The sequence below is a fragment of the Myxocyprinus asiaticus genome, chromosome 9 (genome assembly GCF_019703515.2).
Source record: "Myxocyprinus asiaticus isolate MX2 ecotype Aquarium Trade chromosome 9, UBuf_Myxa_2, whole genome shotgun sequence".
NCBI lineage: Eukaryota > Metazoa > Chordata > Actinopteri > Cypriniformes > Catostomidae > Myxocyprinus > Myxocyprinus asiaticus.
The window spans coordinates 31,927,649-31,955,250 of record NC_059352.1 but is presented as its reverse complement, the minus strand read 5'-3'; the positions used below and the strand labels follow the sequence as shown (position 1 = coordinate 31,955,250).

General features: G+C 37.1%; 1 protein-coding gene across 1 annotated transcript; it reads left to right on the top strand.

The window, feature by feature from the left end:
- LOC127446587 (phosphoinositide 3-kinase regulatory subunit 5-like) lies at positions 1–27,602 on the top strand. The gene is made up of 18 exons (XM_051707630.1): positions 1–241; positions 11,930–12,040; positions 14,322–14,422; positions 14,716–14,784; positions 15,287–15,425; positions 15,765–15,834; positions 16,993–17,167; positions 17,991–18,159; positions 18,736–18,804; positions 19,024–19,889; positions 20,400–20,525; positions 20,827–20,958; positions 21,424–21,517; positions 22,689–22,765; positions 22,880–22,973; positions 23,174–23,256; positions 24,498–24,613; positions 25,759–27,602. Exons 2-18 carry the CDS (start codon positions 11,941–11,943, stop codon positions 25,904–25,906), a joined length of 2,628 nt encoding a protein of 875 aa, XP_051563590.1. The 5' UTR covers positions 1–241; positions 11,930–11,940; the 3' UTR covers positions 25,907–27,602.

Genomic DNA, 27,602 nt, shown 5'->3' with positions numbered 1-27,602 from the left:
GTTCCTGTTTAGTCACACAACAGCGCAGCAGACGTGCTGAAGACTACTCCTGTTGTCGCTGCCGTTGTTTCGGCATCTTTGTGGGTTGGTTTAATCAAATGCTGAAGGATGTGGTTACATTTCCACTTCTTTTCATCTTAAGTTAATGGGTGCTGGATTACGCTGCGAGGACACTGGTTCCGTCTCACCCCGCACAGTGCTAAGAGGCAACAAAATCATGGGAAGGGGCTAAAATCTCCAGGTATGTGGTGCCTATGGTGTGTAGGTGTATAACAGTCATTTTTAATTAGAGCTCATCTAGCGCATGAAAAGAATAGCACTAAAGAGGACAAATTAAAGGCATACACTGGAAATTATGTGCAGGTGAATTAACTTACTCTTGCCCATGACTGACCTTAGTCAGCATCAGAAGGCAAGCACCTTTTGTATAGTTTACCTCAATTCCTCACTTTAATAAGCTAGTGTAGTGAAGACTCCCAGTGCTCCCTTTTAATGGAATTGTAAGACAGAGGATGTTCATAGATGGAGTTGTCAGATGGAGACTATAGTAATCACTGATTTTGTGCAGTGAGGTATGCAGAACAGCTGCTCTGAATCCTTGCCAGACAAAGGAAGTTGAATGATATTCATCTACATGTGTGTAATACAATAATGCAGTGCTCTTTTTTGTTATAGTACCATAGTAATTTATATTGTATAACTGCATAGGCTTTCTATTGTGTCACTTTAAATGATTCTGTTTCTCAGTTTAATTAACTAATGAAACTGTATTTATTTTAGTACTTTTAGGACTATTTCAGCTCTGCTGGTGTTCCATCTCTGTAGAGTCCTGTGCTTGAAATTTGGCATTACACTGACACACTCATGTTGTGTGATGCATGCTGTGCAATGCACACATATTTCCAAATAATGATGGTATATGAGTGTCAATAACCCTCTAAGATGATCATATATGTCTACACGAGGTACTGTAGATGAGGCTGAGTGAGACAGAAAGACATATTGACAAGTAGTCACTAATCAGAAAGATATTTCACTCGCAGATGAGTTCCCTAACAGTAATATGCCATCTACAATATTCAAATTATATATTCATTTTCATTACTATCATAACACTGTAAGAAAAAGAGTTCAAAGTCACTTTGGAAGAGTTAAGAGCAGCTTTAAAGCAGTGAGATACTTCTCCTTTTTAATGCAAAAACAGCATTTGACAGAAACTCTAATAATACATACACAAGGAAGTTTTTTTTTTTGTTTTGTTTTTTTTTTAGATTCATGTGGTAATCCATCAGCAATTAAAATACCAGGCAGAAATGTAAAAATATGTTATTGTTCAGTCCAAACCAAGAGAAGGTAGATTGTTAAAAAAAAAGGTGACATGAATGTTGAATATTTTAAAATATCTCAGTAATCAAAATCAAAATCAAAATTATAATAACACACCCTGTGTGCAATTGACACAATTGTAAGTTTAAATCGCTTGTGACAATGTGACCTCATAAGCAATTTAAACTTACACCTGAGTGCATTTTATAATTATACTTTATGACAGATCAGTGGTCAATTGACCTAGTTAATGTACTGTCTGGGCTAAATATTGCAAAACTGACTGACTGTGGAACTCAAGTGGCGTAGATTTGGCTTGAACATTGGGGGGTTGTTTTGATTACATCCCCCCTGGAATCTACAGTGCATCCGGAAAGTATTCACAGCGCTTCACTTTTTCCACATTTTGTTATGTTACAGCCTTATTCCAAAATGGATTAAATTCATTATTTTCCTCAAAATTCTACAAACAATACCCCATAATGACAATGTGAAAGAAGTTTGTTTGAAATCTTTGCAAATTTATTAAAAATAAAAAACGAAAAAAATCACATGTACATAAGTATTCACAGCCTTTGCTCAATACTTTGTTGAAGCACCTTTGGCACCAATTACAGCCTCAAGTCTTTTTTGAGTATGATGCTACAAGCTTGGCACACCGATTTTTGGGCAGTTTCTCCCATTCTTCTTTGCAGGACCTCTCAAGCTCCATCAGGTTGGATGGGGAGTGTCGGTGCACAGCCATTTTCAGATCTCTCCAGAGATGTTCAATCGGGTTCAAGTCTGGGCTCTAGCTGGGCCACTCAAGGACATTCACAGAGTTGTCCCGTAGCCACTCCTTTGTTATCTTGGCTGTGTGCTTAGGGTCGTTGTCCTGTTGGAAGATGAACCTTCGCCCCAGTCTGAGGTCCAGAGTGCTCTGGAGCAGGTTTTCATCAAGGATGTCTCTGTACATTGCTGCATTCATCTTTCCCTCGATCCTGACTAGTCTCCCAGTTCCTGCCGCTGAAAAACATCCCCACAGCATGATGCTGCCACCACCATGCTTCACTGTAGGGATGGTATTGGCCAGGTGATGAGCGGTGCCTGGTTTCCTCCAGATATGACGCTTGCCATTCAGGCCAAAGAGTTCAATCTTTGTTTCTCATGGTCTGAGAGTCCTTCAGGTACCTTTTGGCAAACTCCAGGTGGGCTGTCATGTGCCTTTTACTGAGGAGTGGCTTCCGTCTGGCCACTCTACCATACAGGCCTGATTGGTGGAGTGCTGCAGAGATGGTTGTTCTTCTGGAAGTTTTTCCTCTCTCCACAGAGAAATGCTGGAGCTCTGTCAGAGTGACCATCGGGTTCTTGGTCACCTCCCTGACTAAGGCCCTTCTCCCCCGATCGCTCAGTTTGGCCAGGCGGCCAGCTCTAGGAAGAGTCCTGACGGTTCCAAACTTCTTCCATTTATGGATGATGGAGGCCACTGTGCTCATTGGGACCTTCAATGCTGCAGAAATTTTTCTGTACCCTTCCCCAGATCTGTGCCTCGATACAATCCTGTCTCGGAGGTCTACAGACAATTCCTTGGACTTCATGGCTTGGTTTGTGCTCTGACATGCACTGTTAACTGTGGAACCTTATAAAGACAGGTGTGTGCCTTTCCAAATCATGTCCAATCAACTGAATTTACCACAGGTGGACTCCAATCAAGTTGTAGAAACATCTCAAGGATGATCAGTGGAAACAGGATGCACCTGAGCTAAATTTTGAGTGTCATGGCAAAGGCTGTGAATACTTATATACATGTGATTTTTTTCGTTTTTTATTTTTAATAAATTTGCAAAGATTTCAAACAAACTTCTTTCACATTGTCATTATGGGGTATTGTTTGTAGAATTTTGAGGAAAATAATGAATTTAATCAATTTTGGAATAAGGCTGTAACATAACAAAATGTGGAAAAAGTGAAGCGCTGTGAATACTTTCCGGATGCACTGTATGCCCTGGTGGAACTGAAACTGGGCAAAAGTTTCAGTGATGACGGTCATCAGTGTGTGTGTGTGTGTGTGTGTGTGTGTGTGTGTGTGTGTGTGTGCGTGTAACATTGCTTTTGAACACTGGTCAGCCTGTGGTCATAAAATGTAACTGCAAATGTACACAAACCGTAGGAATGTTAGAATAATGTATTGTCATATATTTTTCAAATAGCTTTTAAGTAAAAAAACAAACAAACAAACAAACACACACACACACACACACACACACACACACACACACACACACACACAAACCACTGGTATTTACTGTAAAATACAACCTAAAATTGTACACATTCACAATTACTGCATTTAAGCACAGTGACTATGTGAATGAACATTACACCTGTGTCACTTTCTGCTGTGAATTTCTAAGCATTTGAAAAATGTTTAGTTAGTTTGAGTCACATTTTGCAGTCAAAGTGGCTCCTTTGTGGAATAAGTTGGTTATGTCTGACAGGAAAGACTCTCATATGAAAGTTGCTTTGCGTTATACCTCTTCCTGTTTGTATGACAGCAGGCTCATATCTTTTCAGCCAATTTCATATTCCACACTGTATTTACCTCTTTAAACACCTAATTTCAAACATGTGTGTTACATTCCAAATATATCATGTGCATTATTTATGCTATATATATCTTCTATGTACACACTATGTACATACGCTATACATACACTGGCGGCCAAAAGTTTGGAATAATGTACAGATTTTGCTCTTATGGAAATAAATTAGTACTTTTATTCACCAAAGGGGCATTCAACTGATCACAATGTATAGTCAGAACATTAATAACATGAAAAAGTACTGTTACAATTTGAAAAATATGTTCAGAACTTCTTAAACTACTTCAAAGAGATCTCATCAAAAAAATCCTCCACATGCAGCAATGACAGCTTTGCAGATCTTTGGCATTCTAGTCAGTTTGTCCAGATACTCAGGTGACATTTCACACCATAGATGTGGCTGTCTTGTCGGACACTTCTCACGCACCTTACAGTCTAGCTGATTCCACAAAAGCTCAATGGGTTTAAGATCCATAACACTCTTTTCCAATTATCTGTTGTCCAATATCTGTGTTTCTTTGCCCACTCTAACCTTTTGTTTTTGTTTTTCTGTTTCAAAAGTGACTTTTTCTTTGCAATTCTTCCCATAAGGCCTGCACCCCTGAGTCTTCTCTTTACTGTTGTACATGAAACTGGTGTTGAGTGGGTAGAATTCAATGAAGCTGTCAGCTGAGGACATGTGAGGCGTCTATTTCTCAAACTAGAGACTCTGATGTACTTATCCTTTTGTTTAGTTGTATCTGGGCCTTCCACATCTCTTTCTGTCCTTGTTAGAGCCAGTTGTCCTTTGTCTTTGAAGACTGTAGTGTACACCTTTGTATGAAATCTTCAGTTTTTTTTGGCAATTTCAAGCACTGTATAACCTTCATTCCTCAAAACAATGATTGACTGACGAGTTTTTAGAGAAAGCTGTTTCTTTTTTGCCATTTTTGACCTAATATTGAACTTAAGGCATGCCAGTCTATTGCATAATGTGGCAACTCAAAAACAAACACAAAGACAATATTAAGCTATGAACCAAATAGCTTTCAACTGTGTTTGATATAATGGCAAGTGATTTTCTAGCACCAAATTAGCAATTTAGCATGATTACAGGGGCCTGTCTAAATTTGATTGAAAATTACTTTTTTCAAATAGTGATGGTGCTGTTTTTACATCAATAATGTCTTGACTATACTTTGTGATCAGCTGTATGCCACTTTGGTGAATTAAAGTACCAATTTCCTTCCAAAACAGCAAAATCTGTACATTATTCCAGACATTTGGCCACCAGTGTAAATAGTCAACATGTTTTTGAGTGGATGATATCAACTATTAATGAGAAGAGTTTTTAGCTAATTTGACTTTTTTAGTGTTCATGCTGCATCAGAAATACAATTTTCACCTGTAGTCTGTTGCACATTGTCATATAACTAGAACTGTCACTATTGTTTTTGTAAATCAAACCAAAGTCCCACTCAAGGCAAGTCAGTCCACTCAACAGCCATTTCTGAAATGCTCCCGGGCAGGCTGGGCAGCCTGTTAACGAGCGGCATAAAAGTACAGTTCCTATCTACTTGAATGTGGAAAGACAGAAATCTCCAAAATGGTCGGTCAAGATTACGATCAAAGAACATTTTTAAAATCAACAGTAAAATTTAACAACAATAGTATCAATAGTATAAACTGTGCTTCTTTAGCTCAGGTCACGCAAAAAAACTCAGTTTTTCAGGCTGGTTCAGCTAATGCACATGCGCGTTTTGAGTTGACTGAGAGGTGATGTCTGTATATTAAAGGTGATGGACTCTTTTACCTGTAAGGCAGGACTTTCTTTGTTACATCCATTGGCCATTCCAATTTTTCCCATTCATTTTAATACAGTGGCCAGTCTCTGCTAAACTGTCTCTGACCAAACTGATCCCAATCCTGGTAAAAAGAACACTCAAAAGACACAGACATTCCATTCAAACAAACTATATCTGGGTGTAGAACATCACATGGTACTGGTGATTTAAAGATGCATGCTGTATTTATGATATATTTACATATTTACAGGATGTTAAAGATCATCTTTACGGAACTTTAGGGATTTAGCAACATGGGGATGTACATCCTTAATTGATGAACATTTACAAATTGGGTGTATATACATCTCTAAAAGATTCACCAACCTCTAATAGTAAAATAATTAAATCTGACATTTAAATTTTTGTGCATGCATAATGAATTTGCTACTGCTATCTTTGTTTATACATCACACTAGACTGTAGTTCACTGTTTTATACAACATTACACTGAAACTGAGGCAAGTGTTAAGTTCCCACAGGTACTGTACCAGTAGAGGTTACAAGGAAGGAATATAGTTCTTCATTTCCACCTAGACAGGAGAAAATCAGCATCATGGTATTGCTCTATTATAGATCCCTGCATCCTACTGTACCTGCTTAACTGGGCCACTGTGCCGGCAGCAACATATAAAAAGGAAGCACTTACTGTTGAATATTGTCACCATTGTTCGACTGCTGTTATTTCCTAAAACGATCACGGCAGGGGGAGTTTGGCTTTATTGTTATTGGGGGGAGGGATGTGTATGAGAACTTTGGGCTCACAGTAGAAGGCACATGAGGGATATTTGTCCCCATCAATCAGAGACTCCACACAATGTGCATCGACCCCCTCTCAGTGTGGGAGTCTATCACAGTGGCCGATCGCACCACAACAATGGAGCGACACCTGTTTCCTCGGCAAAGCTCAGTAGAAACCTTCCTGTACAGGGCTGTTGGAAATATGATCAGGAGAAAGAGCAGAGATGGCCCTCACGCTGGGTCACAGTGTGAGTGTGAATCAGCTGAGATGACGATTCTGAAGTATTCAGGAGTATCTCATCAGAGATGTTGTTAGGATCTGAGGTTTTGTAGATGACCTTGTGCTTTAGCACAAGGAAGAAGATCTTAAAATATGGAATTTGTCATCCTGTGTTTGTAATGTCGCTGTAAGACTGTAATAATGTAAGACTCTGAAGTCTGATTGAGGCTATATGTGGCGTTGTGCTGCTTTGGCCGCTCAAGTGATGCTGAGTAATATGGTTTGAACTTCATACCGGAGTTTCTATTTTATTTATTTTTAGAATAAAAATTGGGGTCTCAATTCTAAATACATCATCTCTGGCTCAAGATATTGGACCTCAAGCAAGGGCCTTGAGTAGCTTTTCACTGATTCTGTACACAGTCTGTGCTTCAAGTGCCTCTTTGCTTCATGTAGGAAGTTCTCTGGGATTGTATTTGTGTTGCCCAGATGAAATCATCCTCTCATATAAGAGGATGTGAGCACATCCTTTTACGTGTCAACAAGGTCACTTCCACATTTTCAGAGGTTGCAAAACGAACAAAGGGCTACAGGCATCTGACTGACGACAGCTATTGATCACTTGTTTTGCACTAGTTGAGTCCTTCATTACGCCACTAATCAGATCATTGATGCAAAACTGTCCAAGAGGAAACTTTTGCATTGACATAGAGGCTTACATTTAAGGCAGAAAAAAGTAGTCCACTGTCTGAAGCCACTGTACACTTTACAAAATGATTTCATCATTACATTATAACAACATATTTGTTTCCATCCATTTGACTCGTCACAATCATTTCCTAGCATTTGTACTTGATTTTTGAGTTTTCAGAGTTTCAACTTGATTTCTTTCATTAGTTTAATCACAAGTAAATTCAGTGTGGTTGAATAAAGTGTAATTTAACACTTTAAGTTGTAACATTTATAGATGCTGTAGGCCTACTTGAGTTCCTAATTTTTTATTCACCATTCTAATGGTAATGGCAGTCATAAGTTAAGTGATGAATTAGTTCCTTCCAGGTAATCAGGCAAGGCTGCAATAGAGCTCCATAAGATCATTCAGGCTAATATGAGGCTGCTTTCACTCACAGGCCTGTTGTTGATCTTAAAAAAAAAACATGTGACCCACACTCACAATATGTGTGAGGATAACCTAAAAAGCAGTATTCTGTGTTCAGTACAAGTTAATCTCAAACGACAGCATTTGTGGCATAATGCTGATTACCACAAAAAATTATTTGACTCGTCCTTCCTTTTCTTTAAATATAGCAAAAATCGAGGTTACAGTGAGGCACTTACTATAGACGTGAATGGGGCCAATTTTTTGGAAGGGTTAAAGGACAGAAATGTGAAGCTTATAATTTTATAATAGCACTTACATTAATTCTTCTGTTAAAATTTATGTATTATTTGAGCAGTAAAATTGTTTAAATCGTCATTTTAGTGTTTTATGGTTTGTTGACATTACATCGTCATTAACTTTACACAGTAAAGGTTAGTAAGCGATTTTATCACACTAAAATCATGTTAACACGCATGTTGTTTATGTCTTGTGGCTAGACTTTTGAAATTGTGAGTATTTTAATGTTTACAGAATGGCCCCCATTCTGTTCCATTGTAATTGCCTCACTGTAACCCAGATTTGTGCTTTTTTTAAAGAAAAGGAGGAGCAAATCAAAATATATTTTTGTGGTAATCAATATTATGCCATAAATGTTGTCGATTTAGCTTAACTTGTATTGAACACAGAATATTTCTATAAGTTAAGGTGAGGCTTAATGCTTCTATTATTCAGAATGCTTCAGGTTTCATTTCTCATCTTGGTAACTCTGTTTGTGTTCTCTCAATAAAGTTTTGATTACTGACTTAATGACTGGCTGACTCAACATGGTTTTATACATTTGATTTCTCTTGAGTAAATAAACAATCATAGAATCACAAATTCCCCTCATTAACCACAATGAAACCAGCCCATCTGGCACCAACAATCATACCATCCTCCAAATCACTGAGATCAAATTTTTTCCTCATTCTGATGGTTGATGTGAACATTAACTGAAGCTCTTAACCCGTATCTGCGTGATTTTATGCACTGCACTGCTGCCACACGATTGGATGATTAGATAATCGCATGGATGATTGTTGGTGCCAGACGGGCTGGTTTGAGTATTTCTGTAACTGCTGATCTCCTGGGATTTTCACGCACAACAGTCTCTAGAGTTTACTCAGAATGGTGCCAAAAACAAAAAAACATCCAGTGAGCGGCAGTTCTGCGGTTGGAAACGCCTTGTTGATGAAAGAGGTTAACAAAGAAAGGCCAGACTGGTTCGAACTGACAAAGTCTACAGTAACTCAGTTAACTGCTCTGTACAGTTGTGGTGAGAAGGATAGCATGCTATTCTGAGATGCAGGTTGGTGCTGTTTTGGTGGCACGAGGGGGACCTACACAATATTTGGCAGGTGGTTTTAATGTTTTGGCTGATCTGTATATATATATATATATATATATATATATATATATATATATATATATATATATATATATATATATATATATTGGATTGGTAACAATTAAATATTGGAGCTATGTGGACAAACACAATGACATCATCGTGTCTATTTTAATAGCTCAGACATAAAGCCCCTGAGCATTGGACAGGAAATCTACTTCATCTATTTTCAACACTGTTCTGCTTTTCTTATGCTGTCAGAATAAAAAGAAAAAAATTAGAAGCGGTCATCAGATCTTCCTGTACAATATCAAGATGATAATAATTTTGACCTTAAGTGCTTGAAGGACTAGTTCACCCAAAATTGAAAATTATCTCATCATTTACTCACCCTCAAACCTTCCCAGATGTGTATGACATTCTTTCATTTACTAAGCACAAACGAAGATTTTTAGAAAAATATCGCTGCTCTATAGGTCATCACAATGCAAGTGAATGGGTGCCAACATTTTGACACTCCAAAAAGCACATAAAGGCAGCATAAATGTAATCCATTTGACTCCAGTGGTTAAATCCATATCTTCGGAAGTGATATGATAGGTGTGGGTGAGAAATAGATCAATATTTAAGTCCATTTTTGCTAGAATTTCTTCTCCCTGCCCAGCAGGGGGCATATGCATGAAGAATGTGAATCACTAAAAACACAATAAGAAGAATGTGAAAGATAAAGTGGAGATTGATTGAGCAGGGAGGAGAATTTATCGTAAAAATGTATTTAAATATTGATCTGTTTCTCATATCACTTCTGAAGACATTGATTAAATCACTGGAGTTATATGGTTTAATTTTATGCTGACTTGTGTGATTTATGGAGATATTCTTCTAAAAATCTTTATTTGTGTTCTACTGCAGAAAGAAAGTCATACACATCTGGGATGGCATAAGGGTGAGTAAATGATGAGAGAATTTTCATTTTTGGGTGAACTATCACTTTAAGTTAAATAAAACATTTAATACAAAACCAAGATGGAATTATTTTCCATTATTATTTATTATTTAAATATGTCATAAGCTTGATATCTTAGCCTCTCATCAGCGCAGGGAGGATAATATCGGTGGTGTTTGTGTGTTGGGTTTAATGACTCACTGTTAGTTAATCTCTGAATGTTTGGTTCGTGGTGTTTGGGGATTTTTGTTTTGACAGTGGGGAAGTTTTGAGTGTCACCTTAAAGCACAAAAGCATCAGGTGCTAAATATAAGCCACTCTTATAATTATTACCCTCAGGATGATTTAGTGATACATGTATAGGCTAATGCCCCAATCATAAAATCATAATATCTGTTTTTCCCAGCCCAATAAATATAAATTAACAAATCACCAGCAGAAATGTTTTTTTTTTTTTATTATTATTATTTATTTATTTATTTTATTACAAGACTTTGAAAGTAGTTTGATATTTATAATGGTGTTACTCTTAAGATTCTATCTATATCTGCCACAGCTGCACTTTAAAACAGCTCATGTAAGCCAAAATTGAAACCTTTAGCTGAACAAGTGGAAGTTATTGCACATTTCAAACTTTCACTGGTATGTGACTCACTAAGATAAAACTTCCACCATGTGCTGTTCTTTGCATTTAGGGAAATTAGTTTATTGGAAGAGGAATTCTCTATTTCTCCTCTTGTTTTAATGTCATGACTCCTCTCACTTAGCTGTATTGGAGAAGTTTATCTTAGAATAGGACTATTAAGATTTTGCACCTCAAATTTATGTTCATCTGCATGGTCTTTTCTATTTTCCTTAAGCTTCCCATTGCACTTAATTCCCAAATTTCCTCGTTGGCTGTCCACAATCTAACATGGTGTTGTTTATTGTTACATGACAGGTGCCATACTTCTAAAATATCAGGCACTTTAAATGTTATCAGGAAGGAAAACAAACAGTCAGCATTCGGGTAATCCCCTTGATAATCCCTAAACCTGACAATTCTCTTGAAATTCTTTGACACAAGGAAGGACATTTTCCTAAAGGACAATGACGTTTACTGATATGCAAAGGATGCTGTGTGTTTATTTCCCTGAATGGAGAAGAGCCCTTTATCCATACAGAAGGTGTGCGTGTGCTTGTCTATGCAGATATCATTATCTGAAATTATATACAGTGGTAACACTTTATAATAAGGCTGTATTCATTTAAATTAGTTAACATGAACTTACAATGAACAATACTTAACAGTGCTTATTAATCTTGGTTAGTGTTAATTTCAGCATATACTAATACATGTTTAAGATTAAAAGTTGTATACATTAACATTAACTAATGCAAATTAATAACTAACTAGAACTAATTATAAACAGTTGTATTTTTATGAATGAACATTAACCAAGATTAATAATGCTATTAAAACCTTACTGTAAAATGTTACCAATACAATTTATTAATGCATATTGATATATAATTTAGGTTGCACAATATATGTAACTGTGGCATTGGACATAAAGGCCATCTGAAGCCCTATCTTCTGTAATAAAATACAGCATAGCACAATTTTGACTGATCTGTTTGAAATTCTTACATTTAAATAAAATGAAGATGTTGCCCCTGTCTTACATAATATCTTTTCAGTATCACAATTACAGGTCAAGTAAAGGATGCAGTGTGTGCTGTGACCTTTTGTTTCCCTATTTCAAAAAACAGGTTGAGTTTTACAGCATAGATGTGACTCTAGTGTTTATGCTTCTTTATAGGTACAGTCAAGATGCAGAACACCTCGTGCACAGAGGACCGGATCCAGCACGCTCTAGAGAGATGTCTGGACGGTCTCCGGTCATCTGAAAGTCTGACACAGTCCTGGAATGGTGGGTGCTCTTTGTGGTTATTTTTGTATTTTCAAAACTTATGGGTCTAATAATTAAAAAATTAAAATGAGCTATCTGTGTGTCTTAGCCAGAGTGGCAAAATTCCAAAGCCTTGAACTGTATCTTGTAGCAGATAAATCCTTACAATACTAACATTATGGAATTTAAAATTACGTACTGTGATTGAGTGATACCAACTGGGTGGGCCTGTGTCCACCCTATCCCACCCTCATTTAGTTGCAGAATTTACAGTGTGGACAACACACTTTTTCATAAAAACAAAAAACAAACAAAAAAAAGTGTTATTTTTTTGTACTTTCTGGGCTCATACAGAATAACATCAAAGACTTATAAGACACAAAATGTAGCTGTGATACACTGTGGCGTGTTCTGAATTTTTTTTTATTTGCTATGCGAAAGACATCAAAAGAATCTTGTTTTTAGTTGCTGCTCTGGTTGACCTAACAAGTTCAGACAATTTTTTTCTTCTCTCGCCTCTTACTGGTTAACACCAAAGTGTTGTTTTTCGAACTTGTTTGAGATCTGCAGAGTTTGACACTGTTGATAGATTCAGAGAGACAGAGATGTTATTCTCAGATGTGTTCAAGGAATTGTATTATTTGACACCTTCACTTAGACAGGAAACTAAGACACGCTCTGTCCTTTGGTGTGACCCATTAGTGTGGAGCAGGTCTTCTGCAGGAAAGCTGGGCTGCAAGTCTTAGGCAGAGCAAGCCGAGCTAAATGTGTGTAGTTTTTAAGGTTATGAAGTTTTGTCACTTAACAAGTTTGATCTATTAACGCAGCTACTCTCAAATTTAACACCACAATGCTGTTGAAGTATCTATTTTCTGAAATTGCCGATCAGAGCTGTAGCACATTTCACACAGTTTAGAGCAGGGAACCTTCTGAACCCACTCAAGGCCGAAACATACTTCACGCTAGTACGCAAACGCAGATGCGAGCACTTGACCAATGCGTGGTCTATGCTTGCGTTGCTCTGGCGGTTACAAACCTCAGAACACAAGGGGGTAATAGATTATTTAGGCATGACTACGAAACCGATACTGCGTCTGAAACAAGGAAAATGCTGCCTTCAGAGGCTGTATACGGAGGCAGGATGAAAATAAGCGCTTTTCAAACTGTTTGGAGACCAGTTTCCTAAAGAGTTCCATTCATTTAAAACAGCTGTGAGTTAAGCCATTAACTAATTAGGCAGCACGTCAGCTGCTTATGTTTTCGGATGCAGCCCGGATATGGTAGATGAGTTGATATTTGAGGAGTGGGGAGAGACACAGAGAAAAAACAAGTTCGTTTGAATGGACTGGGGAAACAAAGTCATATATATTTAAAAAAAATTCAACTCAAATTGCTTCCTGAGACCGCCATGACAGTTGTTGACTGAAAGAAGAAAATCTGCTCTAGTGCCCCTTGCGGCAACGCTGAGAATGCAGCGCGTACTTGCGTTGTGTTATGAATTGAGCGCTAACACATTTCACTACGCAATGTCATGTGAAATCGAGCTTGCATATCAAGGTGCGTCTGCGTTCATATAATTGCATAGAGTATGTTTGGGCCTTAAGAGTGTCACTCAAGCTGTCATATAATTAACCAGTCCTTTCCTGACTGTTATGTGTGTGTTCTGATTGACTGATGCATATTATCTATTCTCAGTGTTGGGTGTAATACAATTACAAAGTAATTAGTCACTGTAATCTAATTACTTTTAGTAAAAAAAAGAAAAGTTGTTATGCATTACATTTTAAATTCTTGAAATCCAATTTTAGTTAATGACTTTCAATTTATTTAATTACTTTTAAGTACATTATAGTGTTATGCTTATTTCTAATATATTATTTATGTAGAAAACTTGAACTATGGCCCTGTAACAAAGCATTGTGAAGGAGAAATGTGAGGTGCTGAGTGTGTGACTTATGTGTAACAGTGAACAAATATAGACATTATTTTGAATTTGTTGAGCGGAAAAGTGTTTTAGAAAGTAACATAAAAGTAAAATAATTAGTAATCTGATTACAATTTTAGAGAAATAATTAGTAATTTGTAGTGGATTACTATTTTTCGATAACTTACCCAACACTGTCTCTGCTTGACTCATTTGGTGCTTTTTGTGGCGTGCAGTGGTTACATGTGTACTATTGGGGACTTGTTTACTAGATATCATCTTCATTTGAGGGATAACCCATGCACCATTGTCCTAGTTTCACAATTAGGGTTCTGATGCATGTACTGTATATCTATGCATGTTTGTATGCTTTTACAGCTGGTTGGTGTATGAACCGCTGGAGTCTAGAGGAGCTGGTAAAGAGAGACCCAGAAAATTTTCTCATCCTTCTACAGCAAATTCTCAGAAAAGCCAGAGAGGTTAGTAGATGCACCCATTAAAGAATAACATGCTTGAGTTGATAGACTTGGCAGTGATTGTGGTGCTGCTTTATAATTCCTTAAATAATTGAGTGCCCCCTTGTGGTCTTTGAAGTTGATGATAGATACATATGCATCTAATCTATGCTAGGACATTTGTTTATAATTAAAGCAATCAGCATTTATAGATTCAGCAGTAATGAACTCATTAATTTATATGCATCATGTGGTGAAGAATACCATGCAGGTTTGCTGTTTGATGTTTTTTCCCCTCTCTCTTTATGGTATTTCAGGTTCAGGAGGAGTGTCATTATGAACTCGTGGCCCCCTTGGCTCTCATGTTTGAGTCGACACTCCTGCAGGTAAAGATTCATGAACACTGGGTTGATGATTGAAGAATGAGTATGAAAATTATTTAATGAAATTGCGATCCTACTTATCTTAATTATCTTAAGTAGAAAAAGTAATTATGTTTGTAAATTACAGTAGTTAACACACAACATTTCACCCTAGTACGAACTGAAGGCAAAAGGGTGAAATGTTGTGTGTTAAATGGTCATCCATTGTGGTAAAATAATTTTTAAAAGTACAAATATTCTGTGTGATCTGCCAATGAATTTGAGGTCATAATCTTAATCTTCCAAATAAATTAAAAAAATGCTGTTTTAAAAAGTTTAAAAGGGAGTATGGCATGTCACACCACAGGACATGTGAACATTCCCAAAGAATTTAATGTATTTCACTACCCATGAACAAAGCCTCTGTTGAAATGTATGAGAGGATGAGCCTGTAATTTCTGGCCCTTTTCAATCACCCAGAGACTGTTGTGAGTGAATGTACAGATTTCTCTGTTTTCTCTTGCAGATTCCACGTTGTCCATCTGTTGGAGAGATTCTTACAGAAGCTTGTGAAGTCTTCCATGGCTTTCTAGCATGGCCTGAGCCCTACTGTAGTGTGTGTCGTAACCTGCTCTCCACCTTACATCAAGAGCTTAGAGCTCCAGGTAGCACACAGATATGCACAAGATACACTTAAACACTCAAATACACATTTTTGATGCTTTTATCAGTCATCATCTAGCAGCTGACCACCAGTTTCGTAATCTCGGTCCAAACAGCTGATCAGAAATAGTTCAGTCACATACTGCCTCTTAGTGGTTTCAAGAAGCATTGCAGCAATTTTCTGTCACTTGTTTGTGTGTTTTAAGGGCAGTACCTAAAATATTACTTAACATGTACTCTAACGTCAATGAATTGAGTTTCTGATCTGTTACATAAGGCTGATATCTGATGAAACACTGTGTCCTTGTCTGTTGATGCACGTGTGTGTTTGCCTGTATCAGGGATTTCGTACCACAGACTGGTGAGAGAGGAACAAGGCCTGGCCACCTCCAGTCAGCATTCTAAGATCATGTGAGTGTGTTTCCACAGAAGCAGGAGGAAATCCTGTTTTGTCAGTTATTGCTCAGCCCTTTGTGGTGGCAGTCTTCACATCTTGCTTCCTGTTTCAGTTCTTGGATATTCAGACTTGAGACTTTATTTGTTATATTTATTGACAGGTGTTTTATTTAGATTTTATAAGTGTGCATGTTATTGTGACAATGGCCGCAAAATCTGAATTTACCCCCGTAAACGTTATGATTAGTTATTATAAGACCATCAGAACATCTGTGTGAAATGTAAAGGAATAGTTCACCCAAAAATGAAAATTTTGCCATAATTTTCTCACCCTCATGTCATTTCACAGCAGTATGACTTAAAGGGAGTTTACCCAAAAATGAAAATACTCTAATCATTTACTCACCCTCATTCCAAAAATATGTGTATGACTTTCTTTCTTCTGTAGAACACAAACAAATATTTTTAGAAGAATATCTCAGCTCTGTAGGTCCTTACAATGCAGGTGAATGGTGATCAGGCCTTTGAAAGTCCAAATTGCAGAAAAAGTCAGCATAAACATAATCCAGCAGTCTCCTTGGCGATCATGATTTCAAGCTCGATTACACTTCCTATAGCGCCATCTAGCGCTCTGCACATGCTTCAAGCACTAGGAAGTGTAACCGAGCTTGAAATCATGATTGTGCCTAGATACTGCAATGGCAAAATATACAGTGAAAAAGGAGTTACATTTTGATCTGTTCTCACCCAAAACCAACTGGATCGCTTCAGAAGACGTTTATTAAACTACTGAGGTAAGGATTATGTGCTGACTTTATCTGCTTTTTGGAGCTTCAAAAGCCTGATCACCATTCACTTGTATTGTATGAACCTACAGAGGTGAGATATTCTTCTAAAAATCTTTGTTTGTGTTCAGCAGAAGACAGAAAGTCATACAAATCAGGGATGGGATGAGGGTGAGTAATATATATATATATATAAATATAAATATATTTAAAGCACATGTTGTTGCTTGAGTCGTTATATGCAAATCAAATCAAAAATGGTTTGCCAGCATTCAGTTCTTAAACACTAGAAACATTGAGGGTGCAGGTCTTCTGAGGACACAGGGCTGATGTTTTTTCTCTTTCTGCTTCACTACGGTGATGTTTTCTGCTTTCTTCTCTACTGCAGTACGGTGTTGTTGATGAATCCGGCTGAGGTGCCTGCTGAGTTCCTGTCTGTGGCGGAACAGCTCAGTGGAGCAGAGGTCTCCCAGAGAGAGAGCAGCATTACACTCATTAAACACAGCTATCAGTCAGTGCTTGGAAATAAATACCCACTACAGACCATCAGCAATGCTCTACAGGTACACCACACTAAAGAGCAACAGCAAACACAAACAGTTTTAACCATTTATGACATTGCAAACAAAACACGAGGCACAACTAGTGTATGTGGAGTGGCTGGCTCTCTTCATTAGATTAAATTTTTTTAGTTGATATATACTGTAGTATATATTATGTGTGTGTTTGGTTCAGATTTTGCCTTCATTGTGGGGACCAAATGTCCCCACAGGGATAGTAAAACCTGGAATCACCTACATTGTGGGGATCAGTTGTTAGTCCCCATGACGAAAATAGCTTAATAATGTTGTAATGAAAATGAAAAAATTGCTTAATGTTTTCTGATAGGGTTAGGTTTAGGGGTAGGGTTAAGGTTTGGAGATAAAAAAAATAATAATAATCATTGTTGAATATAAAAACAATTGTCAATGGAAAGTCCCCACCATGATAAAAAGACAAACCTGTGTGTGTCAAATTATGTTTGGATGCATATGTATGTGTAGTCCTATCAGTTTGTGGGTGTTTAAGCAAGTATGTGGTAAGTGTGTGGTGTGAAATATAAGTGGTTGTGTGAGTAAATGACTCATATGTGGGTGGCTGTTGAAGTAAAGGATAGATGGATGGAGTGGGAGATGATGAGTGAGTGATGATAGCTTGCTGTAATTGTTTTGCTAGCAAAAGGCAAAATTCATTGTGACTAAGATTATGTGAGATTATTTAGTTTTTCAAATTCAGTGTCATTTCATTTGAAAATTCATTTGCTAAACAGCTTTGCATTTATCAAATTCTAACTCTGAATGACTCATGATAAAATAAGCATACATGACTAAGTCGGCTCCTTTTCAGTCCCTTAGTGATGATGAGTTGGCACAGATCCTCTCCTCAGTGAGTGACCTTCTAGAGTCTGCGGCAATGATGACGGACATAACTAAAGCTCGAGCACATGTTGTGGGAGGCCTAGAAGCATTGCGGGACAAACTTGACATTCCAGCCTCCAGCGGCACGACATCAGATGGTACAGTCTCACTTCCTATTTCCAGCCCACCTCACAGCCACCAAATGTGTTTTGACTGGTTACTAGTAAACACTCTGTGGACCTTCTGTCCATCCTATTACTAATAAAACATGAGTATTCTGTGATCTTATTATTGTTTTAATTCCATTAACCTTACACTTCCTTTTAAACTGCATGATGAAAGTTGTTATCAAAAGTCATTTTTACTCTAAAATCACAACATCAATTACTATTCATAAGCTATTAATCGTAATAATAAATAATAAGGTACCATGCAAACACACTTTATTTATGCTACATCATACAATATGTGAATTGGTGTTCTCATCCTGGGACATCCCATGTTTGATGCCTGGTGACTTGCTAGACTATTTGTCTGGGCAACAGTAGTAGAGCTAGCTGGCTAATGTAGATATTTCACATTGGCACACACGCTTATAAATCTTATTACCCAAGATGGATGGCCAATATTTGGCAAAAAAGCTGATGGCACCATTTTACCACTTGGGGATGAGTGATGAGTTTGGAGTAGGCTTTTGATTAATGAGAAGGACTCTGTTGTGTTTTTGTCACCAGGGGTTCTTCAGATGCTCAGCCTTTCAGCAGCCAAATGCTACACCTTCCATTGGGAAAAGGATAATTTTGGTAGGACCCTTAATCCATACAAGTCCTACGTTTTCTACCCTGGGCTTATTCAAACATTAGTTTGGCTGTTTTGGAATTATAAACACTGGGAGATTGATTTCCAATAACTTTGGTTTAGTTTGAAATGTCACTAGGGGGTATAAAGAGTTGGAAATGAAACCTCAATCTAAATATGACCTTCTGAGTCATGATTTTCCATGATTTTTGTTTTTTTTATAGATGTTCTAAATGACCTTTTAGACATAGAGAGTGATTTAACCTTATGTCAGATGCCTGAGGGCATGGGGGAGGAGGACGATGACAATGTTGATGTGGAAGATGATGAAGATGAGGACTTGGACGAGATGGAGAGGTTTGTATCAAACGGTTGCATTGACTATCGGGCCTCAACCTTCTCCACTGTGTCATCCCTCTCCACGGCCTCCAAAGACTCCATGTTCTCCACTCTGTCAGTTGCTTCCTCCGAATGTTCTCCCCTCTCTACGCTCTCATCTTCTTCTCAAGCTTCAGGCACAGACAGTGACTTCTGTGAGGATGTAGAGGAGGACAGTGTGAGCACAGCGTCTGCCTCCAAGACTAAAAGCAGCGCACGCTTTTCCCAGCGTCTCTCGCGGCTCTTCAAACCTCGCAGCAGCAACTCTCTCTGTCGAGCCAAGAGCCTGGGCAGCCCTGAGGCTAAAGAGTTAGTGGTAGCCGTCCGCTCTAAGAGATCCAATTCTCTACCACAGCAGGTCCGGCTGCGAAGCTCTGAGGGGTTTCCAACAGGCCCCCTCTCGCAGCTGCAATATGTTTGCTACAGGAGAAGACCCATTCTGAGTAGCGATGATGAGGAAGGTCCAAAGGGGGCCACTCTGGTCAGAGTGGTGGTGTTTGGGGCAGATAACGTGGCAGGAAGGGTTGCCCGGGCCTATAGCAGTTTGAGGAAAAAAGAGAGAGACTGTCCGCATCTTACCAAAGCTTTCAGGATGAGGTTTTTTTTTGTGCCCGTGAGGAGGGATACAGCTCCAGTCAGCTTTTCCTTGAGGAACTCTGGTTCTACACTGCAGCTCTCAGCAAGTCCATTGAAAACAGCCGTCTCTAGCACTGTGAGTGAAATCAAGTACAAGACACCTACTGTTGATTGTCTCCAAAACCTAAGGCTGCTGCCTCACTGCCCAGTCATTCAGTGACTTCACAGGCAATATTTTTGTATGAAGGTACCGTAACAGTTGTCAGAGGCACCATAATGTCTTATGATCTACAAAAAATGAAAGTCAGAGATAAATAATGATTAATTTGTAGTGGATTACTATTTTTAAGTAACTTACCCAGCAAGATTGTAGACAGTGAAGATTTTATTTATGTTTAAATTAAAAAAATAAAAAATAAATAAGGCATTTTAGTACACAGGATGTGATGCAAATATTCAATTAAAACATGTCTTGTTGCCTTCCTACCTCCATATAGAGCAGTTTTCAACTTTCTGACACAGCCTTAGATTTGCTAAGATCTTAAGGCAAATCCAACAAAACCAAAATAATTTTGTTTTCATTCATTGTTAGTCCAGATAATTAGATGGATATTGATATAGCAGTATTGTTTGTATTTGTCGACAGGATTGCAGTGTGAACGGCATAAAGGACAGCACTAATGACATCGCAAGTCTGCTGGGAATGCTCGACCCCTGGTATGAGCGTAACGTTCTGAGCTTGCTGGAGCTGCCCGCTAATGTGGTGTGCCAGGTGAGATTCTCTCGTAACACACACCCACATTCACACAGACTTTTCCGCTCAGAATTGCTTTCTTTCTTTCACACAAACACAAAATACACACATATTCAAATAATTTGTAAAAAGAACAAACATCTTTCATTATTTTGTGGAAGCACACTTTTGGCAGCGCATATTTGTGTACCACACACACACACACACACAAAAACACATACCATAAAAGCACTCGTATAAATGAGGAACCTCATACAGTATGTGTGTGAAAGTGTGTTTTGAATTGTTTTGATTATCAATACAATTTCTGCCTTAACAGCAAACATCAAAGATCGAGTCAGACTTGTGCGAAGGCACTGGTGAGGAGCGTTTACCGATCTTTGCTGATCTGGTGCTATATTACTGCCGCCATGCCACCCGCTCCGCCCTCATTCAACTCTACCAGGCAGAGGTTAATAAAACAACATACACAATTATAATGTCACTTCCTCAATATGTGGCAGTTTCAGTAAAATTCTTTAAAACTACACAATAGAATTGTATTCAAGTGTTTTAAGATCTAAATCTACTATGTATAAAGTTAACCTGAAGGCCCACTTGATTCTAAGTTCAGTGAGGACATCATTTTGCTGGATACTTGCAAAATAAGAGTAGTTATAAAGTTATTTTTTTAGTTCTATAACCTCTACATATGTTTTCTTATGTGACCTGGTTTTAACTATTGACACTACAGCATTTCATTAATCTTTTAAGGGCTCTAACTTTGTAAATTCTCTTTTGTAAAATGTCTGCTGTCTATATTATACCACAGTTATATAATCCAATAGATTCACCAAGGTATTTCTTTTGTTTCTAAACTGCAGATATTTTTCACTGTGTGTTGTGACTAAAGATTTATTCTTGTTCTTGGCTGTAGTTTACACTAGCTGGAGGAGAGAGGAGTACTGAAGTGTTTGTTCACTCTCTTGAGCTGGGTCACACAGCTGGTACAAGAGCCATCAAGGCCATGGGTGAGTCTGGACACATACCAGCGAACATCTTCAAAAGCCACTTCATCATAGTCTGTTTTCTCTTCTTACTCTTCCTCTCTAAGAGTATTTTTCTTCACACACTCTCCCTGTGCAGTTTGCTGTTTTCTGCATAGCATTAGTTGGTCAAGTGTTTAACCGTTATTTAGCAGTATTTGTTATTTGTAAAATATTTAGAAGTTATTAAAGAGGAACAAGAGCAGACTTAAATTCAGACTAATTAAAAGTTGTTTTTACATAATTTATAAAAAAGGAAGAAGAATATTTCAGATCCTGTTATTGTACTCTTATCTTGTTCTTCTGTAGTTAAGGTGACCTATTGACTCCCTTGTTTATAAAGTCTAACAAAAATCTAATAACATATTCAGGTTTTGTGAAGCAAATGTAAGGATTTATAGGAATGCTCTGGGTTCAATACAAGTTAAGCTAAATCAACAGCATTTGTGGCATGATGTTGATTACCACAAAAAACTATTAAGACCCATCCCTTGTTTATTGAAAAAAAAAACAAAACAATAACAATATATATATATATATATATATATATATATATATATATATATATATATATATATATATATATATATATATTGTGGTGACAGTAAGGCACTGACAGTGTAAGTGAATGGGGCCAGTCCATAAACATTAAACGGCACACTGTTTCAAAAGTATAGCCACAAGATGTAAACATTATACGTGTTGACGTGATAAAATCACTTACTGACCTTATCTGTGTATAGTTATATCCAATATTGGTGATAATATAACCCTGTTATTCCACTAAGCGATTTTATCACACTAAAACCATGTAGAATAGACATTTTATCACACTAAAATCAAATTAAGACGTAAATGTTTACGTCTTGTGGCTATACTTTTAAAACAGTGTGAATTGTCACATTTATAGACTGGTCCTATTAACTTCCATTGTAAGTGCCTTAATGTAACCACAATTTTTTTTTTTTTTTTTTTTTTAAATAAACGAGGGACGAGTCGATATAGTTTTTTACAAATGCTGTAAGTTGAGCTTAATATGATTTGAACTCAGAAAATTCCTTTAAGAATCAACCATTGAAAAACACATCAGTCAACCACTTATCTGAATATTAGTGGTCACTGCCTTGAAATGTTAAAATCTGTTCTTATTTTTCAGGTGCTGCAAGTAAGAGATTTGGCATTGATGGAGACCGTGAGGCGGTTCCTTTGTCACTGGAAGTCACTTACAACAGAGTAAAATGAACCTTACCTGTATTTATATTTTATATATATTATGGAGTAAACAAATCATGCAATACCATAACAGAATTTCTCATTATTGCTCTCTCTTTCTTTCTCCAAATACAGGTACATATCAGTGGCAGGAGTCAGAAAACGAGGGCAGAGAAGTCCTGCACTTCTATAAACCTGCTGAAAGCCTGCAGGAATCCTGAAGAACTAGGTAGATCTTATTAAAGACAAAAAACTTTTTACAACACATTTTAATACTAATATAATTTAAATAATTTAAAATGTTCTCAAATGCAGCAAACATAGTCACAATTTTGCTGTTTTCTGACTCAACAAATTGTAGATCATTAGTGCTTGTAAATCTCTGTAAATTAACTAGTGTGAATGCTTAATTCTTTTTCGTTTCTTTAGATTCTAAAATGGAGTGCCTTCATTTGACAATGACAGAAGTGCTAAAGAGACAGAACTCTAAATCAAAGAAAGGCTACAATCAGGTAAGCAGGAAGGAAGCATGGGAGAAAACTGAGCTGTGGTTTAAACAGCCCAAAAGAAACTTAGCACAAACACCTATTTACTTCTCATATATGGTTGCTGCACCAACTTGTAGCAGTCGTCAAACAACAACATTTTTTACCAAGAGCAAACATTTTGGGTTTTATATACCTGTCTCTACCAGTTTACACGATACGGCTCATGTTTTCACACCTTTGTGTTTTTTGGTGTCAGTCTAACTTTCATTTTTACAGTATGAGTGGTTAGCCTTTGGTTCAGTTACACCACACTCTAACTGTACATTACTTTGGATTATTTTGTTGCATTATTAAATTGTTTTTTTACTAGAAAGAATTATATGGCAAGCCTTTTAATGCTCCCAGCATTACTTGTGGTAATTGTATTTTTCACTTGTAAAAATCAAATCATTTAATTAGAAAGCTCTACAATAGATTTTATACTAGGAAGAATTCCAGTTACAGAGCTCTACAATTGTATTAAAAGCTAAATCAGCTTGCCAAATAGAAGGGCTTATAGCAGAGGGAGAACACAGTGTTTTTTTAATTTTATTAACCATCTCATTTTCTTTTGGAATGTAAAGTGATTATAACCTAAGGCTTTCTCTCTCTCTTTCTCTATCTCTTTCTCTATCTCTTTCTCTATCTCTTTCTCTCCCTGCGTGTGCTGTGTATCCGCATCAAAAACAGTGCTCTTATCTAAGAACGTAAGAAAAATCTCTACCGGTTGACACTTTATAATGTCGCCACGAAATATATCACCATACTGCCCAGCCCTAATTTATTCACTCATGCCATTCCAAAACCAGCTCCGAACCTTTCTTTCTTCTGTGGAACACAAAAGGAGAAATTTTTATGAATATCTCAGTCCATATTTTCAATACAATGGCAGTTGATATAGCATCACGCTAAAGTTGATAGTTTTTTGCTCAAGCTATTGTGAACGAGCTTATCGGTCTCATGTCGCTCATGAATGTCCAATGGACATCAAGATTTTTACTGACAAATTGATTACATTTTGGGCTGTTTCTCACCAAAACAATGGTATGGCCTCAGAAGACTTGTAATTGAAATGACGGACTGGAAAATTTCTTTAAAATTTCTCATTTTGTGTTCTGCCTTTCAGAAAGATATTCACACAGATTTTTCCATTTAGGTTGAACTACTCGTTTCAATCAGATATTGATGTTTTCTCATATCACTGTTGTTTGGCATTTATGTTTCAGCAACTCACCACCACACAAGTAAAAGTGGATAAGGTTCAGATTAGTGGAACTTATGACACCACATTTGCAGTTTGTCTGGACCAAGATGAGAAGAAAATTATACAGAGTGTGACCAGGTACAGACAGTTTTATTTATTTTTTAATGTTAAAGGGTTAGTTCACCCAAAAATAAAAATTATCTTATCATTTACTCACCCTCATGCCAATTAAGATGTGTATGACTTTCTTCTGCAGAACACAAACAATGATTTTCAGAAGAATATCTCAGCTCGTTGGTCCATACAATGCAAGTAAATGGTGATCAGGCCTTTGAAGCTCCAAAAATCAGATAAAATCAGCATTAACAGAATCCATCAGACTCCAGTGGTTTAATCAATGTCTTCTGAAGCGATCCAGTTGGTTTTGGATATGTACAGACCAAAATATAACTCCTTTTTCACTGTACATCTTGCCAATGCAGTCTCTAGGCACGATCATGATTTCATGCTTGATTACACTTCCTAGTGCTCTATAGAAAGTGCTAGTTTGAAATCATGATCATTCCTAGAGACTGCAATGGCAAGATGTACAGTGGAAAAGGAGTTATATTTTGCTCTGTTCTCATCCAAAAGCAACTGGATAGCTTCAGAAGACATTGATTAAACCACTGGAATCGTATGGATTACTTTTATGCTGACTTGATCTCCTTTTTGGAGCTTCAAAGGCCTGATCACCATTCACTTGCATTGTATTGACCAACAAGCTGAGGTAATCTTCTACAAATCTTTGTTTGTGTTCAGCAAAAGAAAGTCATACACATCTGGGATGGCATGAGGGTGAATAAACGATGAGAGAATTTTCTTTTTTTAAGTGAGTTTTTTTCACAATATGTAACAAATATGTAACAAATATGTCAACTTATTTTAAACATTCTCAAGTCACAAATGTATATATAGAACACAGTCCTCTCCACTGATACGTTGCCATTATATGAAATACTTTTTTCAAACAAGAAACAGAAAAGTTATTTGATTGTGCCTCATATTCCTCGTTACATAACTCCTAGTGGCATACTTCAAAAAAATGACATATTTGCATGTTATAGAGTTAAATAAATAGTAACTGAATGCCTAGGTGGAACATATTATATGTTACGATAAATGATTCCCTAGACTGTAATATGCAAGCATTTGGGAAGTCAACTCCATTGAGCACATACAATGACATGATTCACCTTAACTTTCTGTCAAACTACCCACTGAAACTCTCTCTCTGTATGCAGGTGTGAGGTATCAGTTTGTTATAAGCTGGATGGTTCAGATGACTGGACAAGAGGAAGGGTGTTCTCGTCTCAAATCCAGCCTCTGCACCCAACCTTCTGCTCTCTGCTTTGCCTTCCAGTTGCCACTTTCAGTGGACCTCAGCCTTAGAGCAGGCTTGAGCCCAAACCTCCAGCCTAAGAGAAGACTCACATCTACATAAATCTATACCCATATAGACCAGCTTTCCACTCAGCCTAAATCTATTTCAGGATTTATCATCAACGATAGGCTATCATCTTATCCCAAAATACTATGGCCTGCATCCTAACACCTTTAACACTTAACTCAGGACAAAAGCTAAGATACACTTTTGGATAAAAGTGTAATCTGTTATTACATTAGTGGGCATATATCCACAAATGCTGGAGTTGTTTGTATCAAACTTCTGAGATTCAGATTATGATCTGATGATCAGAAGATGTTTTTGCCTGAGATGCATCCTTCTGAATATAATTCTATGGACAAGTGGGACTCAACTGGCATAGCACATAGGAATGATACAGATCTGCTCTCTGTGACCAACATCTGAATATGGTTATCAGCCAAAACCTCAGTAATCCTTAACCATGGTTTGGTACTTTTGAACTGGATGTTATAACGTAGATTGGTGTGGAACTGGGGCTTGTCCTGGCCCTCATAGAACCAGACTGCATCTCTAACTATGAAAACAATTCTCGTTCTATCATCTACGTTTTTCTTGCACTGTCATATTAACCAGCGCCTAATTAAGCACTGTGGACTATGTAATAATATATTTGTATATATGACTTAACTCTTTTATGTAGCTATAATCAAAATACTCAGGAAATGTTTATTCCTTTTAAATCTTTTAATCTCAAGTTGTTTATTTAAACTCTTTTGTGTCTTGCCAGAGAATTGAGACAGTGAAGCCTCAGTTTTTAGTCCTTACAATTTTTTTCTGTGTTCTCAGTTATTATTTTTGTAGATATTTGTATAGCTTCTCGACTATTTAATGTTAAATATTTTAAGATAACTGGCAATCTTCTGAAACCTGCCCTAATTAAATACATCTTATTGTAGTTTGGTCTTTAGACCAATAGAGGTCGCTGTAAACCAATACAAACTTATGGCCACTGGATGCTGAAAAGGGGTGGGTAAACACAATATCATAGTGCATCACTGGCAGTGAAAAAGAGAAATGAGAGCCTAGCACAAAATAGTTCAAAACGTACACTGTAATACTGGCATAGTTTGAAACACACTGCAAGTTAAAACCTTTCATTTTAGAAAAAAAGAGGTAAAATGTGTGATATGTATATATTTACCTCCTGAAATGATTAGCATAACTTTCAAAACAGTCATTTTTTTTAATAAGGTCTGTGTCTTCTCAGATTGTTTTAGAAACACATAAATTGTATATATTTTAGAAAGATTACTAAGCAGAGGTGTACAATGTACAAATGTTGTATGTGTTTTTACTGAAAAACATTTAAAGTAAATTGAGGTATTTTCATCCCTCTATCTATGGCCAACATTTTTTTATTTTTTTTTTTAAGTATAATGTCTGTCTTTATGTATATGTAACATTGCAGTTATATTCCATTTGCAGACATAGTACACTTCATTTCTTTGTGACAATGTTGTTGGAAATGGTGTTTTGGGTCTGAAATGATGGCCAAAGCAACTGAAATTTACACTGCTACACACAAAGTCATTTTTATTTTATCCTGGCAACCAAGAGAAGTAATGCGGTACTTTCTATGTGACTTTAAGGTGCTTTATATTTGTACAATGTAACAAGTCAAATTAAAAATATATTAAATAAAACCACTTTCTGATTGAA